The sequence below is a fragment of the Ciconia boyciana genome, chromosome 1, assembly GCF_034638445.1.
Source record: "Ciconia boyciana chromosome 1, ASM3463844v1, whole genome shotgun sequence".
Classification (NCBI taxonomy): Eukaryota; Metazoa; Chordata; class Aves; order Ciconiiformes; family Ciconiidae; genus Ciconia; species Ciconia boyciana.
Window position 1 is genome coordinate 56487788 of NC_132934.1, and position 17775 is coordinate 56505562.

The 17775-nt window shown below is 44.2% G+C and overlaps 1 protein-coding gene across 1 annotated transcript; it reads left to right on the top strand.

Annotated features, from left to right (window-relative positions):
- The first annotated feature begins 11 nt into the window (after window positions 1-11).
- On the top strand, window positions 12-17690 carry DESI1 (desumoylating isopeptidase 1). The gene is made up of 6 exons (XM_072868114.1): window positions 12-324; window positions 10623-10644; window positions 11591-11660; window positions 12322-12431; window positions 13235-13357; window positions 14543-17690. The coding sequence occupies exons 1-6, from the start codon at window positions 45-47 to the stop codon at window positions 14634-14636; spliced, it is 699 nt and encodes a 232-aa protein (XP_072724215.1). The 5' UTR covers window positions 12-44; the 3' UTR covers window positions 14637-17690.
- The last annotated feature ends 85 nt before the right edge of the window (window positions 17691-17775 follow it).

Below are 17775 nucleotides of genomic sequence, written 5' to 3' on the forward strand. Positions count from 1 at the left end.
CGGCGCAGTGACGGGGCAGCCCGGCCGGTCGCCGGCTGCCGCGCATGCGCAGAGGCAGCGTCGCCCCTTCCGCTCCGTCTGTCACCTCACGGTTGGCGCTGCCGCACCCGGGAGCGGCGGCGGAACCAGCCCCGGGGTTGCCCTTTCCCTTTCCCTTTCCCCGCCGCTTCCCGGCGGGCGGCGGGCGTCTGCCAGGGCTCCGGGTGCCGCCCGGCGGCCGTGCCCGCACCCCCATGGAGGAGCCGCTGGCCCTGCACCCCGTGAAGCTCTATGTGTACGACCTGTCCAAGGGCATGGCCCGGCGCCTCAGCCCCCTCATGCTGGGTAAGAGCACGGCAGGGGCACCGGCACCGCCCCGCCTCCGCGCGGGGCCCGGCCCGGCCCAGCCCACCGCTCCCGCCGCCGCCTCCTCCCGGGGGCTCGCGTCCCCCCCACCGACCGCCGCGGCCCGGCCTCGCCGCGCCGGGAAACGGGGCCGAAATCACTCCCTTCAGCCCCGGGGGTGGCTTTCCCCCGCCCGGTACCGCTTTCCCGAGGGAACGGCCCGTCGGGGAAGGGCTCCCCGAGGGTGCGGGCAGCCCTCGGCGGCTGCGGGCACCGGGCCGCGGCGGTGGCCGGTGGCTGAAGCACGACTTGCGAGTCTGCAGGCCTGGCTTGGGGGCCCGATGCGTGGGAACAAAGTGGGTTTTAGCTGCCGCGTCCCTGTCTCCGTTGTCAGCGGGACGAGCTTTGTCAGTAAAGGCAGCTCCAGGTGAACAGGGTCCAGCCTCTTTTCCCCATCTGTCCTTTGCCACTTCGTTGGCGTTATTTACTAAAGGCCAGTTAAAAGTAGTACATAGCCCCTGAAGTGAGGGAAAGCTCAGGTCCTGATGCTCTGACTGCTGTGACACCTTGGCAGGAAGGCTGAACTGGAAGAAAGCCTTCCGCTGTTTACAAGGTTATTGAGTTCAAGTGGCTCCATGTTGTGGTGAGGCTGGACTGGGCTAGGTGTTGCATGGTTTGCGATGTGCAATTAGCCACCTTCTCCTTCCGAGGAGTTTGTAAAAGTTTGTTGTATGTCCTATCAAGAATGTGTGCTTTTCCACTGAACCTTGGACTGGGGATGTGAAGGAAACTTAGGTTTTGCTTGAAGTTTTGGAAGCGTGAATTAGGAACGCAACGAGAGAGTGGTTCATGCCTGTTACATGTAGACTCTGGCCTGTGTCAGACCAGCAGTCTGTGAGATGTGACTTCTCAACAGGCTCAGTGTCTGAACAGATGGCTCCATGTAATCTTGTTTTACAGTTTGTTGGCATTCACTTCACTCATCTGTCCTACAAGGAGATTCTGTGCTTTCCTGCAAGCTTAAAATGAAAGTCCAAATAATTCTTAGCATGAGGTTTCATACACGTCAATGACAGGCTTGCAAAGTTGAGAAGAAAATATTATAGAGATTGTATGTGTTGCGGTCTGTTAGCCAGACAGCAACAACAACTTTGGGGGATGTGTGTTTCCTGCACTGGATAACCTCAAAACTTTTTGTGTGGTCAGAGATGCTTCTGTTGTAGCTCTCAGGGAAGTAACTCTTCACCTGTTAGTTCATAATAGCCATGTTTTATCTTGTGCTAAGAGTTATAAATCTTAAGATGCAGATTACATGTGTGCATGACTTACCTGTGTTTGAGGTGAGCAGATTTTAACCAGTCTTATTTCAAACTGTTGGTCCAGGCAAAGACTCATGCAGAAATAGGTTGTCACTATATGTATCTCCATGCCAATCTTCACACAGATCAAGTGAAGGCTTTTTAGCTCTCTTCTTACCCACAAAGTCAATCTTGGGATCTTGGAGCTTTCTGAATTTCCACATAAAAACACTAAGTGCATGACTTCATTTTGGGTGCTTTTTATGCTATCCAAACAACAACTTAAAAACTTTGTGCTTGTGATACAGTTTGGCGCTAAATTTCTAGGAGTCTGAGCAATGAAAAGGAAAACTTTAAAATCTGAACACGTCTCAGTAGTGTGGGAAGTGTTGCTCCCTAGTACTGCCTGGTAACTAGCTGAGTTCAGTCATGTTTGTGGAACAGGGCCAACTAGGCCTGCGTGGTCACAGTGACAACGCAGACCGCAGAATATTTGCGATTATGTAGATCCAGCAACTGGATTGTCCATAAAACAAACCATTGTTTCTTCCTTTTTTTCCTTCAAGTTAAGTATCTTCTGTGCGTTTACACTCAGCTCTGTCATACCTCCGGATTATTTAGAAACCTCCCCAAGAGCAAAGTGATGGAGAGAATACTCCTCTTGCTTCATGTACCTTCATGTACACACCTTTTTTTTTTCTTGAAGAACAACAAAAACTGTTGTTACTTCTCTGTATGTCAATTTTCAGATGGTCAGTAGCTATTTTTCCTTTTTTTTTTTTTGTCAGTGATGTTCATAAACTGTTCATCATCAGAGAAAGTCATAGAAATTGAAGAGAAAAGGATTTCTTAGATGATTTAGTGCTAAACATTTGTCATCTCTACTTATGGTATTCTTTCCATAGATGCCAAGTTTGATCGAAACAATGCTTTTGCTTTGAGTGATAATTCTGTAACATCACCTATATTGAAATACATGTGTTTTAGAGAGAAGAAACAAATACAATAATTGATTGCGCTAAAATCAATTCCTAGCATGCTCGAAAACAGAAGCTCAGATCCCCCTGCCAGAGGGGGATGAACCCCTTCTTATGGAGCTGACCACTGCGAGAGCATCACCACATGGTGTCTTCAGTTGTGCCAATAGGATCCAGAGGTATTATGGATTATGTCAGTACAGCATTCAAGGATCAGCTCTCACTACTAAACGTTATCCTAACTTTTTCACTGCCATTTCTCTCCGTTGTTGTTGAATGATGAACCTGGAAAGCAGAGCTATACAGCAGTGTTCATAGCAGGCTTTAGAGTGACTTAGTCATGCCCTTGGGCATGTCTTCACTTTTCTTGGCAAGTTTACTCTTTTTCTACCCAGACTACTTTTGTTCTTCTTACTTTTCTGTGAGTTTCCTGTAATTTTTCAGCGAATATTTCTATTCTAAAGTACACATGAGCAAATATTGTAGTTCAGTTGTCTTTGATAATCAGAAGTGGCGTGTTTAATTTTTGTGTGCTTTTGCTCTATGTGCATCTTCTCTACAGGTACTGTTCTCCCTCTCTCCCCCATTCGCAGTCTGTGAGACTACATTTGTCTGTCCAACTATGTGATCTAATAATAATAAATGTTAACCTGAAGGCAATGAGATTTCTGTTTTCAAGACAGAAAACATAATCCACCTGATTCTGTGGGGGGTAGAGAGGAAAACAAAATAGTTCAGCTTGCGGTGCTGATTTTGAAGTAGATGTCCAAAGGCAGAGAAATCTTTTAAGGAGGACTAAAATCCTATTGCATCATGGGCTTAAAGAAAAATGTCTTGTAGCTCTCAAAGTTCTCCTGTCCTGTAACTGAGGTTATTGCTCATGTGACACACAGAATGGGCAGGAGCTTAGTTTAGCACAGCAGCTTTGGCTCAGTGTAGTATAAATTAATGGTGAGTTGAGTGGGAGTATGTATTGGCTGAAATTTAGGTGGTGCATTCAGCTGTAGGGACTTAACAGCCCAGAAGGAATCGGAGCAAAAGGTAACTGCTAAAAGGAGGTACCTTCTGCTTTGTTCCTTTTTTCCAGACCCAGCGCATTACTCTGCCTCTCCTCCACCAGTTCTGAAGAGTTTTGAATTGCTCCAGCGTAAGATTCCATTAGCTTTGCTCCAGAGCATTTGCTAGAGATTTAATGAAAATCAAGTGCACTACCCTCCCCCAGTCTAGCCTACTTCTTGGTCTCTCGAGGCACCTCAAGGAGAAGGGAACTGAAGCAGGCTCCTCCCTCTCCGCTAGGTTTTTTTGCTTCAGTTGAGCACCCTGGGTAGCACATAGGATAATTTTCAATTCAAAAAGGGCAGGAATCTTAATGGATTGGCCTAAGGAAATTGCAACAATATGCAAAAGAATGCACTGCTAGAAATACCCATGGTGGTTGACCAAATTATATTGCTTCCAGTTCCACAGGAGACCAGTTCACTACTTTTTTTGGGTCTTTTAGGGTCTTCTGGGGCTTGCATATCCATTGCAGAGCATAGATATGTTGTTAAAAATACTAAGCTTCCTGTTATTTCTTTACTTTACAGCTCAGGAACAGGTGTTGTTCTTGTGCTGAGGGATGAGTGGCCTAAGCTCTGAGTGGGGTAAAATAAGTGTGCATCTCCTTATATAATTCCTTCATGTCTCGGAACTCTTATGTCCTTCAGTCTAATAATTTGGATTAATATACAAACGCCACTTTGATTTGATATTTGAAATGCAGGGGAATAAACTACATCGCGTGGCCCTCAAGATTAACAAATTAACAGTGCCAGTAAAATAGATTGGCGAGCGTCTAATCTCCCTTCTGCTTGGCCTTCCAGATAAATCCAAGCATGGAAGTAATCCTGTTTGATTGTATTCTAAAATTATACAGGCTTGCTTGCTTCTTTCAAAATACCCTCGTATCCTAACTATGACAGTCTCCTGAATCAGTTGTACAACAAGCAAATCCAACTACTTCATTCTCCACATTCCTGTGACTAAGCTGAGGGTCCTGGAATTAATGCGTTTGAATGTTGTATTTTTCTCATAGGTTTCTGGCTCATGTAAGCACCATGAAAGTGTTTGAGCTATGAATGTTATAAAGAAAAATAACAGCAAATAAAAAAACCTTGTTTACTTGACAGATGATACTCTCCCTCATTCAAACAATTTGAATCTTTGAGATGCTTAAGCACACAGATCTATGCTGAATTGGCATCCCTTCCTGAGTTCTAGTGAGTATTTTCAGGAAAGATCCATATAAGCACCTCAGCAAGTAAAAACAAAAAAGACTTAAAGATAGGTATGTGATCAGGTTTCCAAAGACTGACAAGCTATCACCCTAAACTCTCACAGATATAACCCAGTAACTTTCATGTCGGGGTTTGTGGTCTGTGACAAACGCAAGGTAGCTTGACTTGCGTTAGCTTGTAATGGAAGCAGATCAAATTAAGCTGAATTGCCTCACTTCAGGCTGAGCTTGAACACAGGCAATTACTGTGGGACAGCTGATACCTGGTAACTTGACCGTGTGCACTAATTGTTGTATGGTTAAGTGTATACATCTAAATTTGCAACACCCTTTCCTGCTGAACAGCCCTCTGTCCCTTGGAATATTTAAACTCTTTAGGCATCCTGCTGTTTCTCTGTTTTACCTGGATGAACAGTAGATGCCCAAAAGAGTATCATCCTATCAGGACATTCCTCTTCTGCATTATATGACTGTGCATCGTTTGGATTAGATTTGCTGTAGGTATTGAGTGAAGGGTAATGCCTGCAATCTAAAGGCTTTTGCAGCTCAAATGGAAATTACTAGGGAATCAGACTTTTCTATATAGTTATAGACAGCCTCAGGTTATGAGTAAATGTGTTGGTTTTGGTGGCAGTACCAGCGTATAGTTCTGCCCACGTTGCAGCATGCCACGGGAGTTTGGAGTGTTGTGGCAAGGAGTGGAAGAGCATGAAAAGCAATGATGTTTGCCAGTATCCCAGATGGTATTTGCAATCCCTTCTAGACCACTCAATTGACTACAGGATGTAAGCTCTCCTGCACTGTGGGATTATTTGGGGAGGCTCCCTGGCAAGCTTGACCTTCTATTTTTTTTTAAGCTGGACAGTGCTGCCAGAAGCAGCTTTATTGGAAAGTGTCGCTGCAAGGCCTGGATACGACTTGTGCCTTAGCACTGCTACAGTGATGCTGTACTCATGCTCTCACTTGGGCAGCTGGCTGCGGAAACAGAGCCGTACTGACCCTTGCTTAGTCATACTGTTGGGGCTGGTATGTGTATCAAGCCTTCAGAGGCTGCGAGCAATGTATTTTCTATATAGTGGACAATGTCCAGCAGAAGGCAAGACATAACTCCTTAGTGCAGGCTGCCCTGATTGCTTTATGTGAGCTTGTCAGGAGTGGCAGTTGTTGTGAGCTGTCACCTGTTCTGTGCAATGTCTGAGTTTGAGAGAAGGGCAAGAAGAGTCATATAGGAGGACCACCAACAGAGGCAAAACTTCAGGAGGAAGATGATGGTGTCCATGAAGGTCTGCACATGATGCAACAGACAAACAACATTGAGATTCTTGCTGAGCAGCAGGAAAGGGAGCTGCCCAAGTTCCTCAGAACCTGGTGGCCATTGACTTATTCCCTCTGTTGGTCAGTTTGGAGTTGAGATGACAACAGACAGCTGTGCAGTGTGAGAAACTGCAGCAGCATACCAAAAGTTCTTGGTCTTGGGTGTCTCTGGGTGATGCGTATATGGCCAATAATGGCAGGTTTCTTAGGCATGGGATTCCCCAACGGTGTTGTCATTGGAGAGGCTTGCACTGCCTCTGACCAAGCACAATCCACCAGTGGCAGAAAGGGATTTTATTTTGTCTGCAAGCAGGCTGGAGAGCTACCATGGATGCCTTAGCGTCATCAGTGCTGCAGATCTGGCATGTGTTTTCCACAGTGCCAACCTGGTTAATGTCTTACAGGAGCCAAGGAAAAATAGCAGGTCAGCAGCTCCATTAAGATCATCAAACCAGCACTTGGCACAAACTGACCTAGCTGAGCAGCCTCAGACGGACCTGCCTTGTGAAGACAGACAGCTTCACTTGCCAAGAGCTGTCCTATTATTGCCCTGGCAGTTGCTGCCTGTTGTTGGCTACGGATTCCATGTATAGCAGCCAGAGAGGAGCCCCTCAGGGCTGGACTGCAGTCTAATGCAAAGTCCCTTACCTGAATTCTGTTTGGGTTTTGTTCATGCAATCAGAGAATTGCATTGGTGGAAAGGGACCTCTGGAGGTCCTGCTCAAGGTAGATCCAGCAAGAGCAGATTCTTCAGGGCCCTGGGCAGCTGAGTTCTGAGTATCTCCAAGAATGGAATCCACATGCTTTCTGGACCCCTGCCCCAGTGTTTGACCACCTTCATGGTAATTTTTTTCCTCCTCTTACTAAGTTGAGAATTGCCCATTTTCCAACTAGCACCTGTGGCCTTTCACTGTGCACCTCCGAGTAGAATAAGGCTCCCTCTCCTCCATACCCATTAGGTAGGTGTAGACAGCAATAAGGACTCTTGGCCTTCTCTTCTTGAGGCTGAACAGACCGGTTCTCTCAGCCGCTCTTCAATACAGCAAGTGCTCCAGCCCAGTATGTCTGTGTCTTTTGTACCGGGGGGATCCAAAAGTGGACATGGCACTCCCGATGTGGTCTCACAGGTATCAAATGGGGGGAAGAGTCACCTCCCTTGAGCTGCTGGCTGCAGTCTTCCTAGAGCAGCCCAATGTGTGGTAGCCTTTGCTGCAATGATCTTTTCAAGTAGGTGTTGTAGTTGCGTGAGCTGGTTCCTGGCAGCACCTGTGACATTGTCAGCATCTGCTATAACTCTTTCACCTGCACACAGAATCTAGGTGCAAAGTGGCAGCTTTGTGGAAAGCTTTTCGTCATTGTTTGCTGGAAATGTGTGTGAAAGTAAATATTAAGATGTTCTTTTTCCATTTTGCATGCAAAAGGGCAGATACAATTCTAGTATGTGCTGCCTTTGAAACAGTTTGTTTCTCTGCCCTGAAGGATAAAGTTCAAGTTTCTAGTGGAAAACAGTGATTTATTGTGAACAAATGTGTAATAATTTATTAACAGACATGCAGAACACTAACTATGCAAAGCCAAGCGTTAGAGCCTATTGTAGGCCAGCTGCTAAAGTTAGGGCAGTGCACTATACCCTACCTCACGTGTTGCTGATGAGCCTGCAGTGTCACTGGTTTCTGGCAGCTCTAGACAGCAAGGTGAAAGCTCTGATGGGGAAGGTGTGGAACAAGGGCCAGAGGATCGAGGAGCACAACAGCATGGGACACGCTAAAGGGGCAGCAAATGTTCCTGAGATGTTGCAACACACTGCTCCGCTTCTCTCATCATTGCTACTATCTTTTGGCCTTCATCCTACTCCATGCCTACATTTCTGTGCGATGGGTTGACAGCGAATATGCTTGCTGCCTGGCTGTGATCCATCATAGTGACAGATCAGTCCACCTACTTCAAAACCATGTGTGCTCGCTTTGAGTGATGTCTCTATTGTCACAACAGCCTTTTCCCTGCCTCTGCTCTTACATGACCCTTGTCTGAAGCAGGTATCTATCTCTGTGCCTATTTTGCTTCAGACTTGAGCAGAAAAAATATGGTAGTGATTGTTTATTCCTTACTTGGACACATAAACATCCTTTTCTCAGAACTCTTGAAGGATTATCCTCATCAGTTTTGTTCCTCTGTTTTACCCAGTCCTGATGACAGGAAGTTGCTTTTGCCCAAGAGAAGGAACTCGTGAAGAACTACTGCTGCTTCAAAGTAGCATATTCGCTCCTGGCACTCAGAGACCAAAGCAGCCCTACCAGAGGAGTAGGAGGGGATAAATACCCCAAGACTCTCTGCCTATTAGAAAGGGAAGGGCAATGCCTCTGCCTCCCTGTATGCCATTGATGCCGTGGCACTAATCTAAGTAAGGACAGTCAGAGAATGTCTTTCCACAGGACAAGTGGAACTGGGATGACGTACCCCATCACTGCTACCGCACCGGGTATCTTAGAAGAAGCTGGACACCCACAGAAGAAGAGTGACCCCTAAAGTTTCAGCAGAGAAGCCAGCATCCTGGAGGCTGAGGGATTAAATATTGCTCTGTCAAACTACGGTTTAGCTTTAGGCCCCTGATACGCTAACTGCGGCCCAGTGTGTAACATTCTGCTTCCTCTTTGGGAATCGTGGGGGAAGAGCAGGGGAATGCAACTGAGCCAAGCTTCATTTTTACCAAACTTTTTTTTAATGAGTGGAATAATTGATTGTTATTCTGAGCATCTGATTCCAGCCTTTTGAAAAGCAGTCACAGTGCACTTTCAGCATCATAAGCTGTGGGAATACAAGCAGGGTGGCTGCTGGAATATTTGCTAGGGAGAGGCAAAGCTGACAGTGTGATGAGGGATGCAGCTGAATCCTGAGTTACGCTCAGTTAAGGCAGTGGCCCTCAAGATAGCTAAGAAAAGCCTGAATGTCACAAGCATTTGAAAAAAACATTCAAAAGAAGACCACAGCTCTGAGGCTGTGTCTAAAGGAGGATAATATCTAGGCATAATGGCCCAGGATTCGGGAAGCAAGAAAGTCTGTGGCTAGCTCTGGGAGACCTGAGGCTGGTGTGATGCAAACAGATGGTGTCCAAACCAGAGCAAAGCCTGTTGGCCAAAAGTTTTGGCCAGCTGATGGGTCAGAAAGCTGACCCATCAGCCTTCCGCACAAATTTTTACTAGAACAGTGCCTCTCATGTTCAAGTGGCTTTTTTGTCATGTCTACAGTGGTTTTTATCTAGCTCTGGGAAACCTGCAGATGACTTTAGCAGATCATCACATCACATTCTTGTATCTAAAAGTTGAACAATAACAACAAAACATCTTGGAAGAGGTGCTGCTTGGATATAAAGGGTAGTGGTGTGGGAAGTGGTCTGCTGGGGGAGAGCACTTACACATGGAGGCTGACTAAAAGGATCTGGAGCCTGCTGCAAGCAAGCAGAAGCTACAGCAGAGGAGCACCCAGCCTGCCGCTTGAGTTCAGGAGAATACCAAATGTTGGTATGCACACATTTTTTCTGTTCTAAATTCACTTTTCTGGGTGTTATGCACCTTGTTTGGCAAAATAAAGTTATAGCGCATCTGTCATAGCATGCTCTTGCTGCGTACAAGTTTACGAAGGGGTACGATACCAGGGACCAAGCCTTTAGGTTATGATAGATAAAATAATTGAGCCTAGAGCAGTAACAGCTGGTGACCCTTTGAAGAGAGGTTTGATCTTGAGATCCTACCATGAACACAGAGAGGTTTAGGTTTCCCGCTTCTAGGGAACTGGAAAATCATTTCGGAAGGGCCTTTTTCTCTAAGACACAATGATATTATCAGTTTAGTGGTGCCTGAAGCAAGTCTTTGCTGCTGTGTTCTACAAAACACACAATTTTATAACTTGTATAAATTTCAACCCTGCACTTCTCCCCCCCCCCCCCCCAACTCCCACTTAAACTGTTAATTTTTATGGGCAGGGGGAGGGAGGGGAAGGAGGAAACCACAGACCATATGTTTAAGTCAGATCTCTCATCAGTTACTGAAAAAGAAAACTGAATACTCTGTGCTGGCTAACTGCCTGAAATTATGAAATCAGTGTAAAATGCAACTCTTCTGGCCCTGACTGAAGACTCTAATTTTAGGAAAAGGTTTCTTTTCTTGTCTGTAGACAAAGCCCAAGGAAGGTGAGCACTGGCAGGATAGGATGGCATTGTCACCTCTGCATGCAGGAGGAAAAAAGTACAGCAGTAGTGTGGACGGAGTAGTTCATTTGAAAGAAAGATATTCTGTTTCTTTAGAAGCAGCTCTGGGATGAAATCTTTGGTATTACTGTCATGGTGCAATAATAAGCATGGTTCCTAAGTGACTGACAGAAAGTAGGCTGAAATCTGGAAAGTACGTTGCTAATAACTCTTCTTTTCTCTGCATACAGGGAAACAGCTGGATGGCATCTGGTAAGTGACTAGATTTAAATTGCATAATGTGTGTTAAACACTGTGTGGTGTAGGAAGTATTTTCAATATGAGATTATATATGCTTCAGATCTTAAGAACATTTTGGTGCTGAAGAGAGACCAAGGCACTTTTTGTTCCTGAATACAGATTGACAGTAAGATGATGTACAGATAGGTGCTGGTTAAACTTCTCCATTCAAAGCTCAGTGGACCCCATGAAAAAAGTGTTGGTAGTAGTTGTTGTGTTTTAGTGCACTTGTACACTTTTTCAAGGGTAGGATGTTGTCCTTGTCCCAAGCACTTCATCTTCTGATTGCAGGCATGACTAAACATGAGAGTAAAAGAGTAGGTGGGAAGAAGGTATTACAGAATCAGGCCTTCTGGCACATAAGAGCAGTGGCTACATTCAGTTAAAAAGCACCCCCCAATTTGCTATAACTCATATCAATAGCTTTTTTTTTTAAAAAAAAAAAGGCAACAAAAACCCCAAACCTTTGTGCATCTATTTTCCTCTCTGTTGATCCATCTCCAGTGATTGTCTGACCTTCTCAGTCAGTGTCTATCAGACATGCACTTCTGTCAATGTGGTAGCAGGGCTAGCTCTGTGTCTCTGTCTCTGTGACTTCACTCTCAACCCTTTAGCTGAAAGAGGCTGCTGCTTCCACATGCTGGTGTGGAAGTCCCTCTCTTCCTGTGTTCCTTCATGCTTGGGCACCTAGCTAAGCATGTTCTTTTCCAGCTGCTTACAGAGTTACAGTAGGCTTGATAATCATTGCTTCCATATCCATTCATGTCCCAGCAGATCCTGTTCCTACTCACAGAAACACATTGACCTTTTCTTTCAGTTATTAACTTCATTATGTCCTTGAGTGCACAAATTTACCAGTGATTTATGTGCTAGGTTAAATATTTCCTTTATTTCACCCATTTTTTGTTCTCTGTGGCAGGCACACCTCCATAATAGTCCATAAGGATGAGTTCTTCTATGGCAGTGGAGGAATCTCCAGCTGTGCACCTGTAAGTTAAACTTATTTTTCTGATAAAATAATTTTGTGATAGGGTTACCTGATCAGAATTGCTTGTGTCACTGTCTTTTAGAAAAGCAGCAAGAGGCTTCTGAATTCAGCCAGATGTGGCTGCTTGCCACGGTTGCCCAGAGCATCTGAGGGAAAGGGAGCATGGACAGTGGGTTTAAGCCCAACTAAATACAGGTTGGGGGTTGCTTCTGGTGGTGGAGTCTATCTCTCTGAGACACCTTCTGCAGCTGCATTGCCAGAGTGACACCTTGTCTAATTCTGTATCGATAGGTTTTACGTGCAGACTTGGCAACTCAAGGCATCCTTTTTAAGATTAAAAAAAAAAATCATGATGCTTTGTCAGACCTTTCTGTTCTTGGAGAGGCAAAACTGATGGGCCATTCTTCTAAAGCAGAATTTTGCCATAGCTTAGAGCTTTCAGCACAAAGAGCCGAGTATATGAGCTGAAACGTAAGTTGCATGTTACTTCTCATTCTCCGAGTGCAGAACAGAGGAGGCCAGTAGGGCTTTTTGCTTAACAAACATACCAAAAGTTTCTCCTTTTGTGCCTGGACAAGCCACAATAGCTGTATTCAGTAGAGTCCTCCAAAAGAATTCAGTCTGTCCGTTTAACATTATCTTCTGGCTGTTAATTTTTACAGGGCGGGACACTTCTTGGCCCCCCAGACTCAGTTGTTGACCTGGGGAACACTGAAGTCACAGAAGAAATTTTTCTAGAGTATCTTTCCTCTTTGGGGGAATCCATGTTCCGGTAAGTAGCAGCTTGTACTGTAAAATCTGTATAACAAAAAAAGCCTTTAGGCGAAGGGGTGCAGAATGGAGGAAAGTATTATGAAACCAGTCCTGCTCACAAGGCTTTATCTGTTTAGTGTAGTATTTGGTACTCTCCAAATATGAGACTGGAACTGATGTACCAATATAGAAGGAGCTACCAGATATGCAACCCGCTGGTGTGCCAGCCTTGAGCTAGGCTGGGAAAGCATTCTTCCAGGAAGTCTTTCACACTGTTTTTTGTAAAATGGAATAATGCCTGAAAAGCCTTTGAGAGAATCACCAGGGAAAATGAAGGCACTATATGAAATATTTCACTAAATAGTGCTTTGCCCCACGAGTCATAGGTGAAGCATTGTAATAAAGCCGCCAACGTTCAGACATGTAAAAGCAAGGTCTTCACTGTTAAAGAGTCTAGTCTACTTCTCACAAGAATAGGAAACAGTAGCATTTAGTGTTCTGGCTATATTTCAGTGTCAATAATTCATGTGATTTCTTGTTATTCCTTCTGCGGTTTTAATTGAAGAAACCTGACCTCACTTATCCTCCAAAAAAACATTGTATAAAGTCAGTGATGCAGAGAGATGTCATTTTCCACCCTGATTCAATTGAATTTGAAGGTGAATTGATGTCTATTTTACCTATTTGCCTTAGAATTCTTCATGGGGGAAAGAAGCGCTAATGTAAGGAGATGTTCCTCATTAGGGGTCTAAGTTTTTCTGCTTGTTAGATTTATTGCTGAGTCTGTCTTTTTTATGTTTCAATTCCTTTCCTGTGGCACAGAGGAGAGTCTTACAACCTCTTTGAACATAACTGCAACACCTTCAGTAATGAAGTGGCACAGTTCCTGACAGGAAGAAAAATCCCTTCCTACATCACTGACCTTCCAGCTGAAGTTCTTGCCACGTGAGTATGCATGCCACTTCTCTCTGTAGTGTATTGCTTCATGCTAATGCTTAAACATTGGACAGAGCCAGCAGTACCAATTTCTGCTGGCTCTCTCTGAGGACCAGCATAAGATTAAGGAGAGGATGCTATTTGCTTTACTTCAACACTTACAACACTCTACGACAAATGCTGACTGGCACTGGCATTAGTAAGAAGGCAGGAAAAGGTTGTTCTTCTGCCTTTAACTAAAACTAGTTATTTTGTGATAGTCTGTCATATGTGACCAGACAAGCATAGAAAGTTTCAGAAAATGGTGCAAGTTTTTTTGTCTTAGGAAACCAGCGTCTGTTCAAGGTCACTTCTCTTACTCTAAGCGCCATAATTGCAGTGGAGGTGTCAGCTTTGCTTGTGACGAGGCAGGGGAGATGTAATTTTTAAATTGATGCTGCAGTTTTAAAGCTAGGACTGGATGGAAAAAGAGGATAGAAAACAGAGGAAATTAAGAATTCCTGCCCTGGTAGTTCAGCTCAACCTTCCCCCCCCCCCCCCCCCCCCCCTTTAAACTCTCAGCTAGTGAGGATCCCAGTGAGATGATTTAAGCTCCATCATTTAGGTCTTATTTCTCATAACAATGGTATACCACATTATTTGGGAGACACATGTCTTCTACCCTGGGCTCTTATTGCTTCAGATCTCTCAAAATCAGATAAAGTCTATAGCAGAGTGAGTCATACTGAAAGATAAACCAGGTGCCACAGATTGCAACAGAAATTATTCTGTGAGTGTTGAACCACTGTCTTATGAGGGAGCTAAAGGCTATTCTTCTAGCAGTCTTTAATATTGATGTGGTACTTAATGGAGCACAGCGGTTGCATAACAGGGATTTCGTTTGCACACTTAAGTAGAATGAGTTACTAAAAGCCAGTTTCAGACACAGTATTACCACAGTAGCAGTCTGGGCATGTTGGGACTCAGAACTAGCTTATATAAAATCATGTTTAAGATTCTTAGTTATTGAACAGTAAACTCTCTTTAATAGGTTAAATTACTTTGCTTTAGTTTGTAGTGGAAGTCTGTTCTTCAAATTTGCTTCTACAATGTTGGTTTGATTGCACTCTAGGAAGTGAGTGCACTTCAGTAGTAAATGGGAAAAGTTGTTCATCAAGTAAGCTATTTGAGATGTTTATTTCTTTACCTTCTCAGACCTTTTGGACAAGCTTTAAGGCCCCTCCTGGACTCCATCCAGATCCAGCCACCCGGAGGAAATACCTTCAGCAGACATAATGGGCAGAGCTAACAGGAGTGACCCAGTGTGCCCAGCCTCACCAGGCCTCTTCCTTTTTAAACATCTACCAGATTTCTATTTTATAATTTCCCATCAGAATTAACTCTACAGAAGTTACAAGACAAGTTTTAAAATTTCCTAGGGAGAGGATTTATCAGGGTGCATGTAAGACAATGCTACCAAAAAGATTGCCATAATTTCTAATAGTATTATACTAATTTATAAAGGCTATCTTGTCCGAGTAGGCTGAGACTTTCTAAGTAACTCCTGTGCTGGTAAGTGGGAATTCATTCCATGAGCATTCAAGGGCCCGTTACACAATTTGGAGTAAATAAGGGGATGTCCAAGCCATCCCTTGCAGGCTTGCATCTCTTTCTCCTGTCACTGCCTATATTATTGGGGGTATTTGCTGAAGTCTGTAGCAAAAAGACAAAGGAAGTATTGGTAGCCTAGGAAGTGAAGGTGTCCCAGGATTAGTCTTCTGCATATTTCATTGACATTATGTTATTTGCTCAGGGGAAAAGCTGAACTCATCTGATTAGAATATTTGCAATGGCACAGCTGTGTGGGAAAGGTGATCAAGCTGAATTGTGTGTCAGCGTCACACTCAAAAGTTGAAACTTTCAATGGGACTAGCTGTGTGTGGGAGGGAGGCTGGAACTGAAGGTTACCAAGAGCCTCGTAATGCTAGATCCAAGAGTTATGGGAAAGAACCAGCTGAAAGAACAGAATCTCATGAGCAGAAGTGGTGGAAATAAATTTCAGGTGAAAGTAAAATGAAGTGAAATGTTTCCTTTTCTCACATGTAAGCTTATCAGCAGATAGACAGAAGCTTTTTAACTATTTACCTTTGCATAAGAGCTTTTTTTTTCCTTACCAAGCCAGGGTTACAATACAGTAAGGCAGGAATAGCGTGGCAACTGCACGATAATATAAGGTGGACCAATTCTGTCTTCAATATCTAGTTGCAGACAGAGTAGGAGTTCCAACTTTCTTTGATATTGCTGTCCTTTCCAAAGCAGTCAAGCACATCAGAGAGGGCTCTGCTTAAGTGTAAGAGAAATAGGTAGTAGGTCTCCCCAAATGTAAAGAAAATGAGGAAGAGTAAAATTAAGCTTTTCTGTGGAGCAATTGAGTTCATTGGGATACATGCAGAAGCAGTCCTGTCCTTAGATTGACATTAGATTGTATCAATACTGCATCTTCTAGTTTAAGATTCTTATAGCTTTGCACTTATTTGCAGTGGAAAAAGATCAGGGGAATGAAAGAATAGGCACACTGATTTCTTTTCATGCATGTATATACACTATTTTCCTGAACAATTTTGTAGCAGTTACATTTAGGAAGGAACAAAGACAGACATCGGACAAACCCCATAACATTGCTGATGCTCCATAAATGGGGATTGCACGTCCCAGATGCTGCTGAAAAAGCATCTATGCAAATGTATAGCCCTTTGTCCAGTGCTTTGTTGTGAAAAGTATTTCTGCAAGTTCAGTCCTGCATCTCAGACTTCCTGCACTGGAAACTTCCTGCATACCTAAAGGAGATGTCTTTCCTCTGCTGGGCTCTTTCTCCCAGAAGAATACGGTCTGATAAGTTTCTCACCCTGTTAGTTGGTGTGGACTATAATGGTTCATATTTTTGAGGGGATGGAATGGAGGAAAACTGCAGTTTAGTCACTCTGTCAAATAATCTGTTGCCCTGCACCTGATGGAGTCACTACACAAGTGGAAATAGGGTACTGTCAGTCCCTTTTGCATTTATGTGTGTACCTGCTCTCAGTGCACAGCAGTGGCCCTTGCAGCCTAGATTTTTTTTTTTTCCTTGTCATTCTCTGCTTGTGCCATCAGCTTCTCCTTAAGCATTTCATTTGATGGACTGGACTTGGAGACAACTGTAGCAGTTAGTACAGATTGGTTTATAGAAAAGCTTTCAATCTTTTCCCATCAAAATGCCCTGTTTGCAGAAAGCATTCTATAATAAGTCATTTATGAATACCTTTTGGTGCTCCTGGAGGAAGGATTGGTGTTTGTTTTCTGCTAAGCCATAGCTTAGTTTTCCTGTTTAGTATGTATATCCTCTCCAGTCTTTTTCCATACCTATTCTGTGAAGACTAACCAGTCTCTCATCTTAATACACACATGACTGTGCCACAAAATGCTGTAGCATGTTTGAGATCTTGGAGCTTCCTCAGTTGAACAGGTATACTCAAGCTGATACAGTGCAGCCCAACATCTAGGTATGTTGGTTTGGTACCTGCAAGCAGCACAGCTGTGGTTGCTTGTCTTTCAGCAAACTATCACTTCAGGCACAGCTGCCTGCGGTGGAAGCACCGGTGCCATGGTTTCTGCCCCACACCCTTGCACAATGAGGATATCCCCTCTATGTCTACCACCTTAGAGGGCCTGAGCCTGGTTTCTGCTTGGCTGCCTACTTCAGGCCTTTTTACATCCTCTCAGAAGGCATGGAAAAAAAAAGGAAAATGTTCACCTCATGCATTTTGCAATCTGCCTTTTCCTCTCCTGAGCAGCCCCTCTGCAGAGATAATGCTGCTACTTTAAGGTCACTGGGTAAAATTTCACTTGGCCATTTACTGTTCACAATAGCCAAGGAGCTCCTACAGGGTCTCCGGGGCTCGGGACCTACTCTGTGTTTCATGGCAAAAGAACTATAGGAGGGAATCCTGTTTGCTTGGTCTTGCTGGGTAATGAGACCCCTGTACCCTGTAGGCCTCTTAGGAAACCCGTTTTCTCCAAAGATGGTTACATGTAAATTGCAGGACTGTGCCCCCAGCGTTCTACCCAGCCATACCTACTCATAGGAATATAAACTAGACTGAGAAGTGTATGTAAGTGTATATAGATGATGAACTTCAGCCAGCTGATTGACAAAGGGGCAGGGAAACTGAACTCCTGAAAGGGAACAGAACCCTTTTGCCCACACTTACTATTCTGTCTTGTATTGCTGGGGTTCCCCCGTGCCATTTTAAAAATGTTAATAACGTCTTTAGGCAGAAAGTGATGTTTTGATTTATTTGTGGTTTTTTTCTATTACAATAAAAAGAAATACAGCAAGTTTTCCTGTTTGAATGTATGTGTCCACACAGCTGCCCAGCAAATGCAGCTGTCCAGAAGTCGTCTTCACTCTG

Excerpts from the sequence above, each read along its gene's own strand:
- DESI1 (XM_072868114.1), top strand. The coding sequence starts at position 45 with ATGCGCAGAGGCAGCGTCGCCCCTTCCGCTCCGTCTGTCACCTCACGG. Across the intron at positions 325-10,622 it reads CCTCAGCCCCCTCATGCTGG|GGAAACAGCTGGATGGCATC; the intron begins GTAAGAGCACGG and ends CTCTGCATACAG. Across the intron at positions 11,661-12,321 it reads GAATCTCCAGCTGTGCACCT|GGCGGGACACTTCTTGGCCC; the intron begins GTAAGTTAAACT and ends TAATTTTTACAG.